At 38.3% G+C, this 15710-nt stretch overlaps 1 protein-coding gene across 9 annotated transcripts in view; it reads right to left on the bottom strand.

Moving 5' to 3' along the window:
• The window catches only part of ATP8B4 (ATPase phospholipid transporting 8B4 (putative)), a 224076-nt gene that overhangs the window by 171197 nt on the left and 37169 nt on the right, over positions 1-15710 (bottom strand). For 8 of the 9 annotated variants that reach the window (XM_076004353.1, XM_076004354.1, XM_076004355.1 and 5 more), the window contains exon 4: positions 15267-15325. The exons of the other annotated variant lie outside the window; for it this stretch is intronic. In XM_076004353.1, the coding sequence (XP_075860468.1) occupies positions 15267-15325 (59 nt within the window). The remainder of the gene's footprint in view (positions 1-15266; positions 15326-15710) is intronic. 9 annotated transcript variants of the gene reach the window in all.

The raw sequence follows: 15710 nt of genomic DNA on the forward strand, positions 1-15710 counted from the left end.
TGACGGCTGTTCCAATCTCCACGTCTCCAGAAGAAGATTCCACATGGGAGTTTCTCAGACTGATTCTTGACCTCTCTATGAAAGTATTGAAGCAGGATGGGAAATATTTCACACAGGGGAACTGTGTCAATCTGACAGAAGCCCTGTCGCTCTATGAAGAACAGCTCGGGCGCCTGTATTGTCCTGTGGAATTCTCGAAGGAGATCGTTTGTGTCCCTTCATACTGGAACTGTGGGTATTTTACACAGTGTGGAAGAAAGCTGAGCCTTGAAGATGAATATCCCCAATCATGTGCTGCAGATAACCTTCCTGACCTCCATTTGCTGTACATGACATTGAAATGAGTCAGGCAATTGATTGTGAATTCCTTAACGTTTTCTCTAATAATTATTTTTAATTTAAAAAAGCAAATGGGAAATGTATATTTTGATGAGCTAGGGTGTTATTTTTGTTGAAAGTCGGCTGAAGGACAGTTAAGACAACACAGCGAAGACTGCTAAATGCACTGACCCCCTAGAATGTGACTTTTGTTTTTATTTCTGTGTGGGCTTTTTTTTTTTTTTTTTTTTGGTAGACCTTCAATTTGGATGCTTGGAGGAATGAACATCATTGTTTTGTTCTGGAGGGAAGTTCTTGATGGTGTTTCTTTCTCCCAAATTGACTTAGATATTAAAATTTGGTGCTTATAAGAGTTAAAGAAATGAATAGTAATGCTTCAATTAAAATCACAAAAGAGACAAAAAAAAAAAGACTACCCTAAATTTGCTTTGGAGACCAACAATAGAGTTTCATACTAAAATGTACAAAAATACACAGTTGTCTTTTTTAGAAGCCGACACAGAGATTCAATAAGAGGCCTGAGTGAGTGCTGAGCAGGGCAAGAGTGGCCACAACGTGAGCAGAAAAAACGCACAGTGAGTCTCCAATCAAAACTCACCAGGACAGATGCTCTGAGTCGCTGAACTGATTTGCAGCTAAGCTGCTTCTCACAGGAGCAGTTCTAAGTGCCAGACTCCAGGGCAGTAACAACGGGGACTTATTTATTTAATAGTTAATGATCCCGCAGAGCATCACTAGGGAGGCCAGCTAGGAATAACAGTGAATGTACAAAGCTGCTTGGAGACAAAGCAGACCAGGTCTTTTCTCCTGTTTCCTGAATGAATCAATGAATCAATCAATCAATGAGGGGCTCTCCTGCCTGCAGTTCCTGAACCTTCTCAGCCATCTCACCCCACCTCCTTCATATTTCTCTTCCATGTTCTTCCTCCTAATTCACTTCCTCTCCGGGAAGGGTTAGAAAACAAAGTTCACCCAGGCCCTTCTGCAAGTGTGTTGGTTTTCTCGAGAAAGAAGCCAGAGAAGTTGGTGGGTGTGGAGGAACAGAATCCGGAGGCGTTTCATCGGATTAGAAGACTATGTTCTGTGTCCCTGCCACTGACGGTAACCACGTGGTGCTATCAATGAGACAAGGGACTTGAAGGGGCGGAGGAGGCCTTTCTTAGAAACTAGCCTTCACCAAATGGTTAATGTGGACATTTGTAACTACAGAAATGTCAAGCCCATTTTAGATATTTTCACAATACTGGCTTCCAGGGCTATACAACGATTCTCCTGGACCCTCGGTAAGGAAAGTGAAACTCAGGGATTCTGAAAAGCACCTGCATAGGCCAGGCCAAAGCCATGGCGCACAGCGTCCCCTGGCTTTCTAGGAAATTTTCTGAACTGAAGAAGAGCTCCCACTGGGAAGGAGGAAAGGAGGGAAGACAGACATGCCATAAAGAAGGGAGTTACAGATGTAGCAAGAAAGATCACAGGCCTTAAATTTATGCTGTATAGATTAAAAAGACTCTCCTAGCCGGGCGCGGTGGCTCACGCCTGTAATCCTAGCTCTTGGGAGGCCGAGGCGGGCGGATTGCTTGAGGTCAGGAGTTCAAAACCAGCCTGAGCAAGAGCGAGACCCCGTCTCTACTATAAATAGAAAGAAATTAATTGGCCAACTGATATGTATATAAAAATAATTAGGCCGGGCGCTGTGGCTCACGCCTGTAATCCTAGCTCTTGGGAGGCCGAGGCGGGCGGATTGCTCAAGGTCAGGAGTTCAAAACCAGCCTGAGCAAGAGCGAGACCCCGTCTCTACTATAAATAGAAAGAAATTAATTGGCCAACTGATATATATATAAAAAATTAGCCGGGCATGGTGGTGCATGCCTGTAGTCCCAGCTACCCGGGAGGCTGAGGCAGAAGGATCACTCGAGCCCAGGAGTTTGAGGTTGCTGTGAGCTAGGACGCCACGGCACTCACTCTAGCCTGGGCAACAAAGCGAGACTCTGTCTCAAAAAAAAAAAAAAAAAAAAAAAAAAAAAAAAAATAATTAGCCGGGCATGGTGGCGCATGCCTGTAGTCCCAGCTACTCGGGAGGCTGAGGCAGAAGGATCGCTCGAGCCCAGGAGTTTGAGGTTGCTGTGAGCTAGGCTGACGCCACGGCACTCACTCTAGCCTGGGCAACAAAGTGAGACTGTGTCTCAAAAAAAAAAAAAAAAAAAAAGACTCTCCTTGCAAACCTTATTTCAGGAGAGCTTCAAGACCTTCTTGAAGACATTTTTCCCCCAAATTCTGTCATGTTCACCCCAAAAACAATCCAGTTAAATAATACTTGAGTATCAATTGTCCCAGGAGATAATGGATATTAGGAAACCATGAGGGCTTGGAGTCCTGAATCTCAAAGATGACTCCACAGTTTATCAAATAAGTAATCTTGAAAAAGTCTCTTAATCCCTCCAATTCTTAGTTTCCCCATGTAAATTTGCATGATGGCATGTACCATGCAGAGTTGTAAGATCAAATGAGATATTACATGTAAGGTTTATAGCACTGTGCTTGGTAATTAAATGCTGTTTTCCCTCCCTACCCCTTTGCTTTTGCCAAAATCTTCAAGGCACTACTAACTAAAATCAGCCCAGTGCTTCTGAAACTCATACATACATATGAATCATTTGGGGGTTTTGTCAAAATGTAGTAATACACCTGCAGTTTTGTGGTGGGGCCTCGGAGTCTACATCTCTAACAAGCCCCAGGTGAAAACAAATAATGCTGGTCTGAGTTATACAAACCACACTTCAAGAAGGAGAGTATTAAATAACCTCTAAGAGTTTTGATAGGCACAAACTGCTGTGATATAGGAAAGGCTGCATGCAATTTTTTCAGAATCCTATGTAAATAATTAAGTTAAATTAGTACAAATCCATAAGAGCCCCATGCGTGCACTCTAGATTATGCACCTTGAGAGGTACTTGCTTTCCCCCACTAGATTGTGGAGTTGAATCAATGCCATAGGTGGACCACTGAAATGCCTCACTCTGGGACTTAGACTATAAACATAGCATGTCCTTTTGACCCAGATGAATAGATTTTTCTGGACTTCTCCTTCAATCTTTTAAGAAAAATGTATTGGATAAAAAGAAAAACCATTGAAAAACCAGACACTTTTTTCAGGCATGTTCAATTTAAGCTCTGGCAAATAAAAAGATCAGATCAAGCATTAAGTTGGAAAACAAATGTCAATGGAAAAGAACCTAATTCTGTAAAATAATTTAAAGGGGTTTATTCTGAGCTGAATACCTATGACTATGGCCCAGAAAGCCACACCCAAGAAGCCTTGAGCAAGTGATCTCACTGTGGTCAGGTTCCAGTTTGGTTTTTCTACATTTTAGAGAGACAGGAATGACATAGAAAATCATACATCAATACATGGAAGGCATACATTGGTTTGGCCCAAAAAGGCAGGACATCTCAAAGCAGGGGATTTACAGGTTATAGGTGAATTTAAAGGTTCTTTGATTTGTAATTGGTTAAGAAATGAGGCTTTGCCTGCCACTTGGAATGGTTTAAGTTAAGATAAGGACATCTGTTAACAGAAACAAGCCACTGGACGCATACTGAGACTCAAGTGATCTGCTAAGTAAATCAATGACCTGCAGGTGTTGTTTAACCTTTGTCTTATGTAGCCTTAGGCTTGTTAATTATTTTGTATCCTATTATTACAAAGAATAACTCCAAAAGGGACAAAGCATACCTAGGAGTGTCTGACCTCCTTTCTCATGGCTGGCAACTCAACTTTAAGGTTTTTGAGGGGTTAAGAGGAATTGTCCCGTTGGCCAAGAGGGAGTCCATTCAGTTGTCTGGTGGGCTTAAGATTTTGTTTTGGTTCACACAAAAGAACCATAGAGGAAACTCCATAGGCATATGGAAGCAAGGGGTAACATGGCAGGCTGAAGAGAAGGAAGAGGGGGACAGAAGGGATTCTTGTTTTAAAAAACCATGTACGTGGCCAAAATATACAGGCATCATTTGCACAGGCAAAAGCATATAGACCCTGAATGGTTTCAGGAGTTTATTTATAACTCTTTGTTGATAAAACATAAATTCAGAACTATCCCTAATGTCAAAATATCTTAAATATTTGTTTTCAATAATCATATATCTAATTCACATTTGAATTAAACAAACAAAAAAGATATAACCGCCTTCCATACTGAAAGCATTCAATTCCAAAATATCCCAGAAGTACTTTTGAATGAGCTCATCATTTTTTTATTTTTTATTTTTTTTGAGACAGAGTCTCACTTTGTTGCCCAGGCTAGAGTGAGTGCCATGGCATCAGCCTAACTCACAGCAACCTCAAACTCCTGGGCTCAAGCAATCCTTCTGCCTCAGCCTCCCGAGTAGCCGGTACTACAGGTATGTGTGACCATGCCTTGCTGATTTTTTCTATATGTATTACTTGGCATTAATTTCTTTCTATTTATAATAAGTAGAGACGGGGTCTCGCTCTTGCTCAGGCTGGTTTTGAACTCCTGATCTCGAGCAATCCACCCACCTCGGCCTCCCAGAGTGCTAGGATTACAGGCGTTGAGTCACCAAGCCCGGCCGGAGCTCATCATTTTCTTAAGCCAGGTTAGGTTTAGATTGGCTTAAAGGTGACTGGCACTTGGCTTTTTTAGTAGCCTGATGGTTCCTTAAATCCAGATAGGGATTCAAAGCACAAATTGACAGGTTTTTCAAACCAAATCAGACGATTTTTTACATTACAGAAATAGAATGTGGTATTTTACCATTCTTTCATATTTTTAAAACATATTTATTACCAATATGAACAAATTTAAGAAAATAAATACATTTATCTCTTCCTGGAAAATTGTCTTCCTTACCCAGATATAGTGAAAATGTTAATTCTAAATCTAACAGTACTTTCATACTTAATTTTATAATATCTAATGCTATTATTTAATTTATGCATATGAAATAATCTCAAAATTCCAAGGTGATAGAAAACTTCTAAAGGACCTAGACCTCATCTTATACTTTTTTAAGTATAAGAACTTACCAAAGTGATAAATATTTGATAATTACTCAATACATTGCTGATAAGCCCAACTGAAAAAATACAAAATAATACATGGAGAGAAAGCAATTCCATTTATAAGAAAATAACATGAGTTACTATAATTGTTCATAATTCACAACACAACACAACAATTTTCAGTACATAACCTAGAGAAGTACTTTTGCCAAAGCAAGATAGGCACTAGCATAAATATGGATTTTTCACATTATTTAGCACAACACGCAGTTATTCATTTTCTCATATCAGACTGCAAGGGAGAGAAGAAAAAAATCAAATAATCCTTTAGTTTATTTTATCACCTAGAAAAGTCTGAACAATGCTTTCTCTGCAAAACATTATAAAGAAGTTCAGCCCATTTGTGCTTCTAACCTCAAAAATGTCTTGCTTAGTACAATGGCATTTTTGTGGTATTTGGTCTACAAGAGTCTTTAAAATACTTAAAGTACTAAGCAAGGCATGGGACTAAGTGGTTTGCAGGAATCATAGAAACATGACTTGGAAAGGAATCTTCAAAGTTCAATTATTCATTCCATCCTTCTGCCTCCATACATGTATAAGTCATCTAAACCAGCACTATGATAGATTTTTTAAAAGCCTTTCTGCTAGTAAAACAAAAAGCAATAGTCCAACATAATTAAAGAAAAATCAGGCTGGTGGCAAGAACAGTTCGTTATAGAAATTGGAAGTAGTTAAGTAAACAAGACATAATTATTAATGGCCCAACAGCAACCTATAGGGAGGTCTCTACTGATAAGGCACATGGCTATGTCCTTAACAATGTTCAATATTTTTATTACTTAGACCAGTGATTCTTAATCCTGGCCACCCATTGGAATCACCAGGGGAGCTTTTAAAAAAAATGCCTGATTCTACCCCCAGAGCTTCTGATTCAATTGGCCCATTGGTTTAAATATCATTGAAGATGTACAAGACATGCTCAGTAAGTCCACATATGATACAGTAATGAAAGGGATAATTTAATGACAGATTAAGTGCCTGTTATGTGCCAAGCCCTATGACAAGAAAGGTACAGAAATAAATGTGACACAGTCCTTGTCACTAACAATAAAAATGGAACTAATATTAGATTAATAGACATCAACAATGGCTGAAAAGATAACGCAATCTTAGACTGCATTCATAATTCTTTCTCTACTTCAAGATAGTCTTCTAGAATATTGTGTTTGACTTTGGAGAACCTACTTTAAGAGGCCATGGAAAAGCTAACGTTCTTTGAAAAGAAAGTGAATAGCAGGTGATTATACTGGAGATTAGTCTACTCAATGAATTCATTTTTGATATTTTAAATACAAATATCAGAAGGGTTGTCACGTGAAAGAGGAGACATGTTTGCTCTGCTTTGGCCTCCAAAGAAAAGCTAAAATGAATAGATAATAAAGCAAGGGAATATCAATTTGGTTTCATTGATGGAAAAATTGTCTAATGACCAAAACTATCCAAATACAGAAAATGCTGTTTGAGGAGGTAGTGAGCTCCCCTCCTCTAGAGGAATGTAAGCACAGACAGGCTATGTTGTTCCTTAGAATTCTGTACAGAGACTTGGAAGGGAAAGCTTTAAAGGATAATTCCATGCTGAGATTCCACAACAAACTTAAGCTAACTTGCTTACAGTACCAGCAAAGTCAAGTTTTCCCTTTGGTAAAAAACAATCCTTCTTCCCAGAACTTTTAGACAACTGGTGCAGAATGTCACCGTCTACAACGTATCTATTAATGGGTGGCACCTGAACAGCCACACATGTAAGGTGTGGGCTTGATTCACAGCAAGATTGACACCCAAGAGCACACAAAAAACACAGACCAGGGCTGCTAGAGATGTGAAGTCAAGGGTATCAGCTGGTAGAGACTGAAATCACCAATCTACACATATAAGTCTGATTGCTGTCCTCTGCTTAACTCCTCAAAGAACAGTCTCTCGCTGTTCAAGCCAGAACACTCAAGCCAAACTATACATATACATACTTATAACAATTTCACCCACACATGCACATTCATGTAACATGCATACATTTATACTCACATATATAGCCCCTAACCGAATCCTAGGATCATTTTTAATGTGTTTTCAAGTTTAATGCCTAAGTAGCTTACTTTTGTAACCAACCTGCATCATGTACTCTTGATAATTGCTATAAGAGTAGATTTTAAGTGTTCTCATCACACACACAAAAAATGATATGTATGTGAGGTAATGCATATGTTAATTAGCTTAATGAATGTACACATTCTGCAATGTACACATATTGCAAAACATCATATTGTATACTATAAATATAGATAATTTGTATTTGTCAAGAAAAAAGAAACCACATAGAGAGTCAGATGTAAAATACAACAGTAATCTGAGTACTGGTTTCACAATATTAGACATGAATTTGAGACTACATTTTTATGTGAGTAATTTGATTAATCTTTCAACTATAAAATGTAAAATATGATAGTTACCATTTTTTAGCAATATGATTCACAGAACTAGACTATTTGGTCCAGTAAAGATAATTACAAAACAAGATTAGAAACCACTTTGAGACCGTTGGGGTTAGTGGTTTTTCTGTTAACCTCTCTATTGTTACTGACTTTGCCCAATGTCATACACATAGTTGATTTATGGATTGCTTTCATACACAATTTGCCAACAAAGGAAACTCCATTTGTACTTCTCCCTTAACAAAGAATTTATTTTTCTTCCTATTCCATGTTTTCACTTCTCAGTCTTAGCTTAAATTTATTCCACTATTGCCAATCAATGATAGAGCTCCAAAATTCTACTGTCAAAGATTGCTTATTATCACTCTTCTAATTCCAATTACACATTGCTTGAATGCTATTCAGTTTTCTGCCATTGCAATGAAGAAAATAAAAATAAATAAATAAGCCAAATCCGTACGGTTTTACTTAAAATTTACTTCACAAAGCAGATGGAATGGGAACTAGTTTAGGATACTAAAATTATCTCAAACCTGGAAAAGGTAAATAACAGACAGACACCTTGGAGTGTTAGAGTTTAATGGGATTGTTTAATTACTTTAATGTGCTATTTTAGAACATTTAGGAATAGGAATGCAGAGGCTAAAAAAAAAAAAAAAAGATTATAACAGTCAAGCCAAATTAAGGAAGCAAGAAATCAGATAAATGCTCAGCCAAGGAATAACACTATTTAAACAAATCAAATGTCAAAAAGATAAAATATTTATGCCTTTATACTCTTGAATCCAGAAAGAAAACGAATTTGAGAGATGTCCAAAAAATATCTTTTCTCTTGCAAGTAAATTATTTACAAATAAAAAATAAAAACCTCTGTCATATTGAACTTAGAATAATTTACACAGATAATAACAGCACACAAAACAGAAGTCATTTTCAGTGTTTGCTAAAAAGCCATTGTTACTATGGTGATGCCCCAATACAAAGAAGCAACAACTAACAACCAGGAACACATAACAAACGCAAGTGACTGCCGCTTTGCATGACTAATTCCAACTTGTCCCACTGCCTGTCATCATCTGTACTCTTCAGTTGGTGCACAAACTGCTCTGCTTATCGGGCCCATTGGTGAGGCTCTGTGGCATGTTGGCCGTGTCACTATGCTGCTCGAAAAGAATAGAAAGAGAAATCCAATTTTCCTGTCAGTCTGAGGATTAAAGCAGGACTAGGATGTGTCCCTCGACATGTTGACATCCCATGAGTCGCCCCAAGAAAATATTTAGGATTTTACCTTTCCGTGGATTTTATGTACGTACCTCAAAGGCCAAAATCTGTGAGAAGACCGATTCAAAAATTCTTTTCCAAATTTCAGTGAGCCTAAAAGCTTTTATACTGTTTCTCTCCTTTTTATTGCAAATTCTTAATTGAGTAGGCATAGAGCCTATTTTTCCCTTTTTTTTACAGGTTTTTTATTTTTCTGGCCTCTGACTTCCAAACCTGGACTTTTTTAAAAATTAAAAAAGCTTTCTTGAGGTCCTCCAGTTACTTCCTTCTGATTAAAGATGCATTTCCTTACTCCATAAGCTCATGGGCACCCACCATTCCATCTGGTTAACCACCTCCTTTCTCTTGAGGTGCTCTGCTCCCCAAGACTTCCACCCCACTGTTCTCTCTTCCTTCCCAGTCCTCACCACCCTGCCCCTTCTTAAGCTCCTTCCCTCCCACACTCTAACTCACCGTGACTTCCCACTCCCACACCTCCCATCTCAGCCATCTCTCCTTAATAAGTTCCATTTTTCTCCCAGCTTTAAGTATCTCCTTACAACAGCTATTCCCAAATCTACAGCTCTCACCGCGCCCAAGTTCTGTTCCATATAAACCTGGGCATTTCCATTCATTGTCCCCTTTTTAATGGGAATGTGGCCTACTTAATCTGGAAGGCAAACAGTCCCTTTTCACTTTGTGACTCCCCAGCTCCTGACAGCCTCTTGCCTCCTATTTAAATTCTTGTAAACAGTCTGGTCTCACCTACTTGAGCTACAATTTCCCATGACACACCCTCACTTCAAATTAGGTCCAGTTACAGGCTTTTGCTCATGCCTCTGCTTGCTTGGTACAAATAAGCAAACAAAGCTGGAATCATTTCCTAGGCAAAACTGCCTCAAATGTTTTCACTCATGTTGTGCTCCCCTTTCCCTGACGTTTATAGGCCACATCACACAATTAGAATTTCTCATCACTTTTTCATTTTTACCTATTATTAGGTTCATTCTAGTGGGCTTCTCTTCCTGGGTAAACTATATATGCTCCTTGAAGGTGGAAAGCAGAATTTGACCCCCTTTCTTAATAACCGTAGTCACACTCAACACACTGCTAGTCTAAGCAGACAGGTCCTTCTAGAATGCACTTTGGGACCCCCCTAAAAATACCTCGTCCATACCATTTTTCTTGTGTATTTTTACCCTTTGAGCTGTATATGCTTTTTGTACATTGCCTCTAATCCTTTTTGGTAAGTAAATAACAAACACACATGCCGTTGGGTATAGAGCAGGTACCTTGTGACTACTGAATTTTGAAAATCATTTTTATTTCTATAAAAAGGGGACAATGAATCATCTATTTGCCCACACACACAGGAACGTGGAATTTTACTGGGAGGCCAGACTTTTCTCAGAGAAACACAGACACATCATTACAATGTGGTGCTAAAGAGGTCCGGTGACCGTCTAAGCTCACACACTAGGAATGACGGTGGACCATATTTTTCTAGTCCACTCTTAACCACTTAGATTCTGAGTTAAAAGAAACAAGAAGTGACTGTGGAAGCATACGAAGCCCCGTTTAAATGGGTAGAAGGGAAATGAAAGGGGTTTATGCTGAAGGAAGTCTTAGCAGCGCTGTTGTAGCAATGCCTGCTGGGCTTGTTGTTCTGAAGGAACGCTTTGGAAAACCCAAATGGGCGTTGTTCTACCAATCACAAATATCATGAGAGCAACAGTGGATTCCATCCAATAACCATGATACAACAAGGCATTTTAAGATTCTAGGAATCAATTATAGTGTTCGAATCATAATTTTTGGATGGAAGGCCTTCTTTATAAACATGCAAAACTATCTGATTAAATCTTCACCAACTTATATAAGCCTGTTCACTTCCTGAAAAGGAGCAATAATTCAACTCAGGAAAAAAAAAAAAATCTTTAGAAAGTTCCCATCTACCTTTGCACATGAAATATAATCAGATAAAATTTATTAAATATTCAGCTCTCCTAAAGTTTCTGAGTTTGAGGCAAGATAAGTTTCTCATCTCCCTTCTGAAATTCTGTTTAAGTTCAAGAGAATTGAATGGAGGCCATGCCTATGCCTATGTGAAAGAAAGAGAGAACAGGAACCACTGGGAACCAATGTTTTCCATCGTCATTCATTTTTTAACAAAGTCAGAAAATACCTACAATTAAGCTAACACTTTTTAGGACAATTGACATCAACAAATTTTAATACAACTACAACTGTTGTCTCTACTTCTACCATTGACTTTGAACTTCTTTTACTAGAGAACTTCTTTTACTAGGGATAGTGAATCTGGCTGTCTGGCTCACTCTTGCGATTTTTCTAACATTTTGAACATTAACATAATACAACTATTTTCATTACTCCTATTATTCATTCCTAATATTAACCAAGAGAACTTTGAACTCCCTTCTAATGGGAATAATAATTCTAGCACTTGGCCCACTCTCTCTTCACTCTCCAGTCGGTCCCATTTTGTTTTCCGCGTCTTGGCAGTCTACATCCCTCTTGTAATTTTATGTTTCCCACTTTCCAGTTGCCATGATAGCATGTCTAATTTACCAATTAATTTTACTTAGAACCATTAACCATGTCTTTTGTTTATGTTCTAAGCCCTTTATCTCTCAAAAGTGCTTTGGATCATTTTTAAGCCTGTGCTATGTCCTACAATGTCCTTTGGAGCTTTAGGGTTTGCTGATAAATGAAGGTTCTCTAGGTATTGAAATATCTTCCTTCAGCCATCAAAGAGAAATGTTTGCTTGGCAGGCTGAATGTTTATAGAAATCACACCATTTATCTGAGTTGTGTGTATCTTTTTCTCTCCAATTCTCATCTTCAAAAGCTAAGGGTAAGATTTAAGGTTATTCTTAGCCCCACATGGTTAAAATTTTATAACTCCTTTATCTACCTTTGTCTTTAGAGTATAAAAACTTTACCAGTGGGTATGTGAGGGAAGGGGATGAGATTGAGGTTTGGTTTTTTTTGGTTTGTTTGGTTGGTTGATTGGTTTTTTTTATTTTGATTTTGTTTTGTTGTTTTTGTTGTTCTTTGTTTGTGTGCCAAGATTGGTCAAAAAAGCAATATGCCATCATGAGAAAAGGCCTTCAAATATGGCCAATCTGAATTAGACTTCCAGGTTGGCCACCTTTTAGTTGTGTGATTGAGACAAGTTACTAAATGGAGCCCCATCTCCTTCATCTCAGTGGGTTTCGTGGAAGATTGAAATTTTAATACATAATTGGAACATAATAAGCATCGAATAAATTTAGCTAGTCTTACCATTATTAAATATTTTATATAAATTATTAAATTTAAGACTTTACTAAATAACACTATGAGGAAAATTACCCCCCCATTTCATAGGTGGTATAACCTATGCTCAGAGAAATAAATAAATTGAGGTCATAAGGTAGCAACAAGAGAGAAAGGAAGGATTCAGACTATTATTCATCTTATTCCAAAATACTCATTCTACTACATTCGATGGTACTTCATCATTTGTCTTTTCATCTTTTTTATAAGTTTCAGTTTATTCCCATTTCTTTTCCAGGCTGTTGGTGGAAACATTTGGACATTTTTTTCTTCAATTATTATGAGCATTCTCCCTGAGATCTCTTGGGGTCCCTCCAAATCCATTTCCATTTGGAGTGATATTCTTTAAAGCTGGACAAGACTGAGCAAAAGGTCCCAGGCCGTTGCCGTTCTTAAAAGGATATTGCATTTAGGAAGTGGTTTTTTTAAAAAAAAAAAAAAAAGCTTAAAATTAGATAGTCATAGGTTCAAATCCCAGCTCTGTATAGGCTAGTTCACAGGGTCATTGTATGTTATTCTACTTTATTCCTTACAACAGCTCTATGAAATAGGTACTTTGATTATCCCCAATCTGTAGCTGAACAGACTGAGGCTGAGAGAGGCCCTACAGCTCACTGCCAGTCATCCTGTTGGGAGTTCCCAAATCCAGGCAACACAGCCAGGTCTGGTGAGGGCCCCAGGATCCTTCTGGGAGCCTAACAGGTGCTCATTGCCTCTGAACCACAATAGCACTCATGACATCTGGGATAACTGTGCCCTCCTCTGCTCTGTAGCTTTCCTTCGTCAACTTTTGTTATCACTCTTGGTTTTGCCAGTCCATAACGGATTTTATTTTATTTCTTGGTATGTTTTAATTCAGAGAGAGACCTGCCTTGTTCAATCTGCTGTGGCCAAAGGATACTGTTCTACTGCCTTGTCCTTATTCAAGAAACCAACAGAAAACAGCTACAGCCACATATGTGTGTGCTTTTGCTCAATATCGTGAACGTTCAAGAGAAAACCATCTCTGTATCATTAGCATATTTTTACGTTTGAAGGAAAGAAAGATCGGAAGCAATCATGGCAAATTGTTGACATCTATTCAATCCGGGTGGTGGGTACATGGTGTCATAATATTTCCCCTACTTCTCTGCAAGTTTGAAATATCTCATAAATTAAGTAAAAATAACTGCAAATAGAAAAGACTGCGTCATTCTACAAAACACACAAAAAATAAGGCTTTCCTTGTGGGGCTATTACTTACAGAATGAAAATACTCGTTACACTTGTCATATACTGGCAAACAGTAAACATAGCCAAGTGCTTAAATGCATAATTACCCCATAGCAGATGAGTTATTACTGGGATTTTTTTCCCCTAAGGTCTTAAAACATACACGTATCTAGTCCTCTGATTCGGGATTTAATGGTCAAGGTTTTCAAGGGTCATTGTGTACAGTTAAAGGATTGCCTGTAGAATGGATGGAAAAGCATGGGCCAAGCAAGTCTGGTGTTGAGCAGAGGGGCCACAGGTCAGGAGGCCACGCAGAGTGGCGCTTATCACCTTGGGGAATTATAGTCCCTCCTTCTCCCAAGCTAAGAAGCATGTTTATTATCAGCCTCCAGAGAGGGATTCCTTCTCTCAAGAGCAGGCTTACTTTAACCAAGCTTACAAGACTGACGACTACAATCAGAGTGCCAATATATCGTTTTACAATGAGAAATCTGTCGTGGAGATAGCATACTGAATCCCTGTAGGGAAACCTACATTGAAAATCAAATTATAACCCAAGTTTGCATGACTAGCACAGCATGAGGCAAAAGGAGTTGTTAGCTGCCTCTGCTGAATATTAACAGTATCAGGCAACAATAATCCAATGCATCCATCTCCATATGTGGGAAAGGCCTGCCAATAGGAACAAAATACTAAAAACTCATTGACCAAAACTCTGTCTCCTCTGGCCAGGGCTTAATGGACATTGCCAAATTTGCCCCTGTGACTCTCATATGTCTGTGGCCATCAAATCCCTCTTTGAATTTAGACTTTCTTTCATTAAATATGCTGGTACACTTAATCATTTAACAGGTCTTACAGGCCACATGGCACCTACAGAAGCAATTCTACAAGTTATTTATCTTAGCGCTTAGAAAAGATTCCATGTGGTGACTTAGGTTGAGCCATAAAGGATAAGATCTTCATGAGGGCCCATGATATAATCGGCAAAGTTGTTCACTAATGTATCCCAAGTTCCTAGAACAGTGCCCATCACTTAGTAGACACACAATAAATATTTATTATGTAAATGAAGAAAATCCTCATTAAAAAAAATGAAAAAGTTCAGTACAAGCTTAAATTCCACCCACTTAAGCTAATCATTCTCACCTGATTAGAATCATTCAGGACCTGGGAACTTTCTCTTACTTTTCCACATTTAGCCTGAATTGCTTAGAGAAAATACCTGATGCCATCCATTGACCATTGGCTACTATCATTACTTCCATCACCAAGTATGACCAAAAAGGCCAATTTTCATATTATTCCTATGTATTCTACTACCCAACTGGGCAGCAAAATGAACTAAGCATCGATTCTTCAGAAAGAAGATATTTTATCATCTCTCCATGCCTATAAACATGCCAACCACTTAGTGCAGGAGAGAAATAAATGTGTAAACATTACTAAGATCTGTATTTATGGAAATGTATGGCCCCGTGTTGTTAAAATGGGTCAACAAAGAAAGTTTTTAGAGAGGTCTTGAAGTTCTAGAAGACATGAATCCCACTGTCCTTAAGGTAAGACCTACCCTAACATGTATGTGCTACGTGTGTTTTACTCACCGTGTACTGAAACTTTTCATTATATTCTCGGTCATTGGCTTTCACTATCCGTTCCACTTCTAGACAGAAAGAGAAATCAGGTATAAAATTAAATTTTAGGCCCACAGAAACATATAACTCATTAAAATAACATCACTTAGGTTACTTCAATTGTTGTCAAGGTTGTAAGAATTCTTTCCTTTAAAATTTGAAGGGCATTGGCTTTTTGCAGCCTAAATGTTGGACCAAGTGTTGGAATTCCTCAAATGGAAAGCTGAAATATTTTTCATTGTCTTTCTGATGCCAACCATAAAGCAAAACATTATGTGTCTCCAATTTCTACATCCCTTCAGCTCGGCAAAGACCCTTTTTCTTACCTTCCAGTAGTTCCTAAAGGAGAAAGAGGCACTGGAAGTCAACATGCATCCTGGGAAGAATTTTTTTTGCTTTTGCTCCAAATCACAC

The sequence above is a fragment of the Microcebus murinus genome, chromosome 6 (assembly GCF_040939455.1).
Source record: "Microcebus murinus isolate Inina chromosome 6, M.murinus_Inina_mat1.0, whole genome shotgun sequence".
Classification (NCBI taxonomy): Eukaryota; Metazoa; Chordata; class Mammalia; order Primates; family Cheirogaleidae; genus Microcebus; species Microcebus murinus.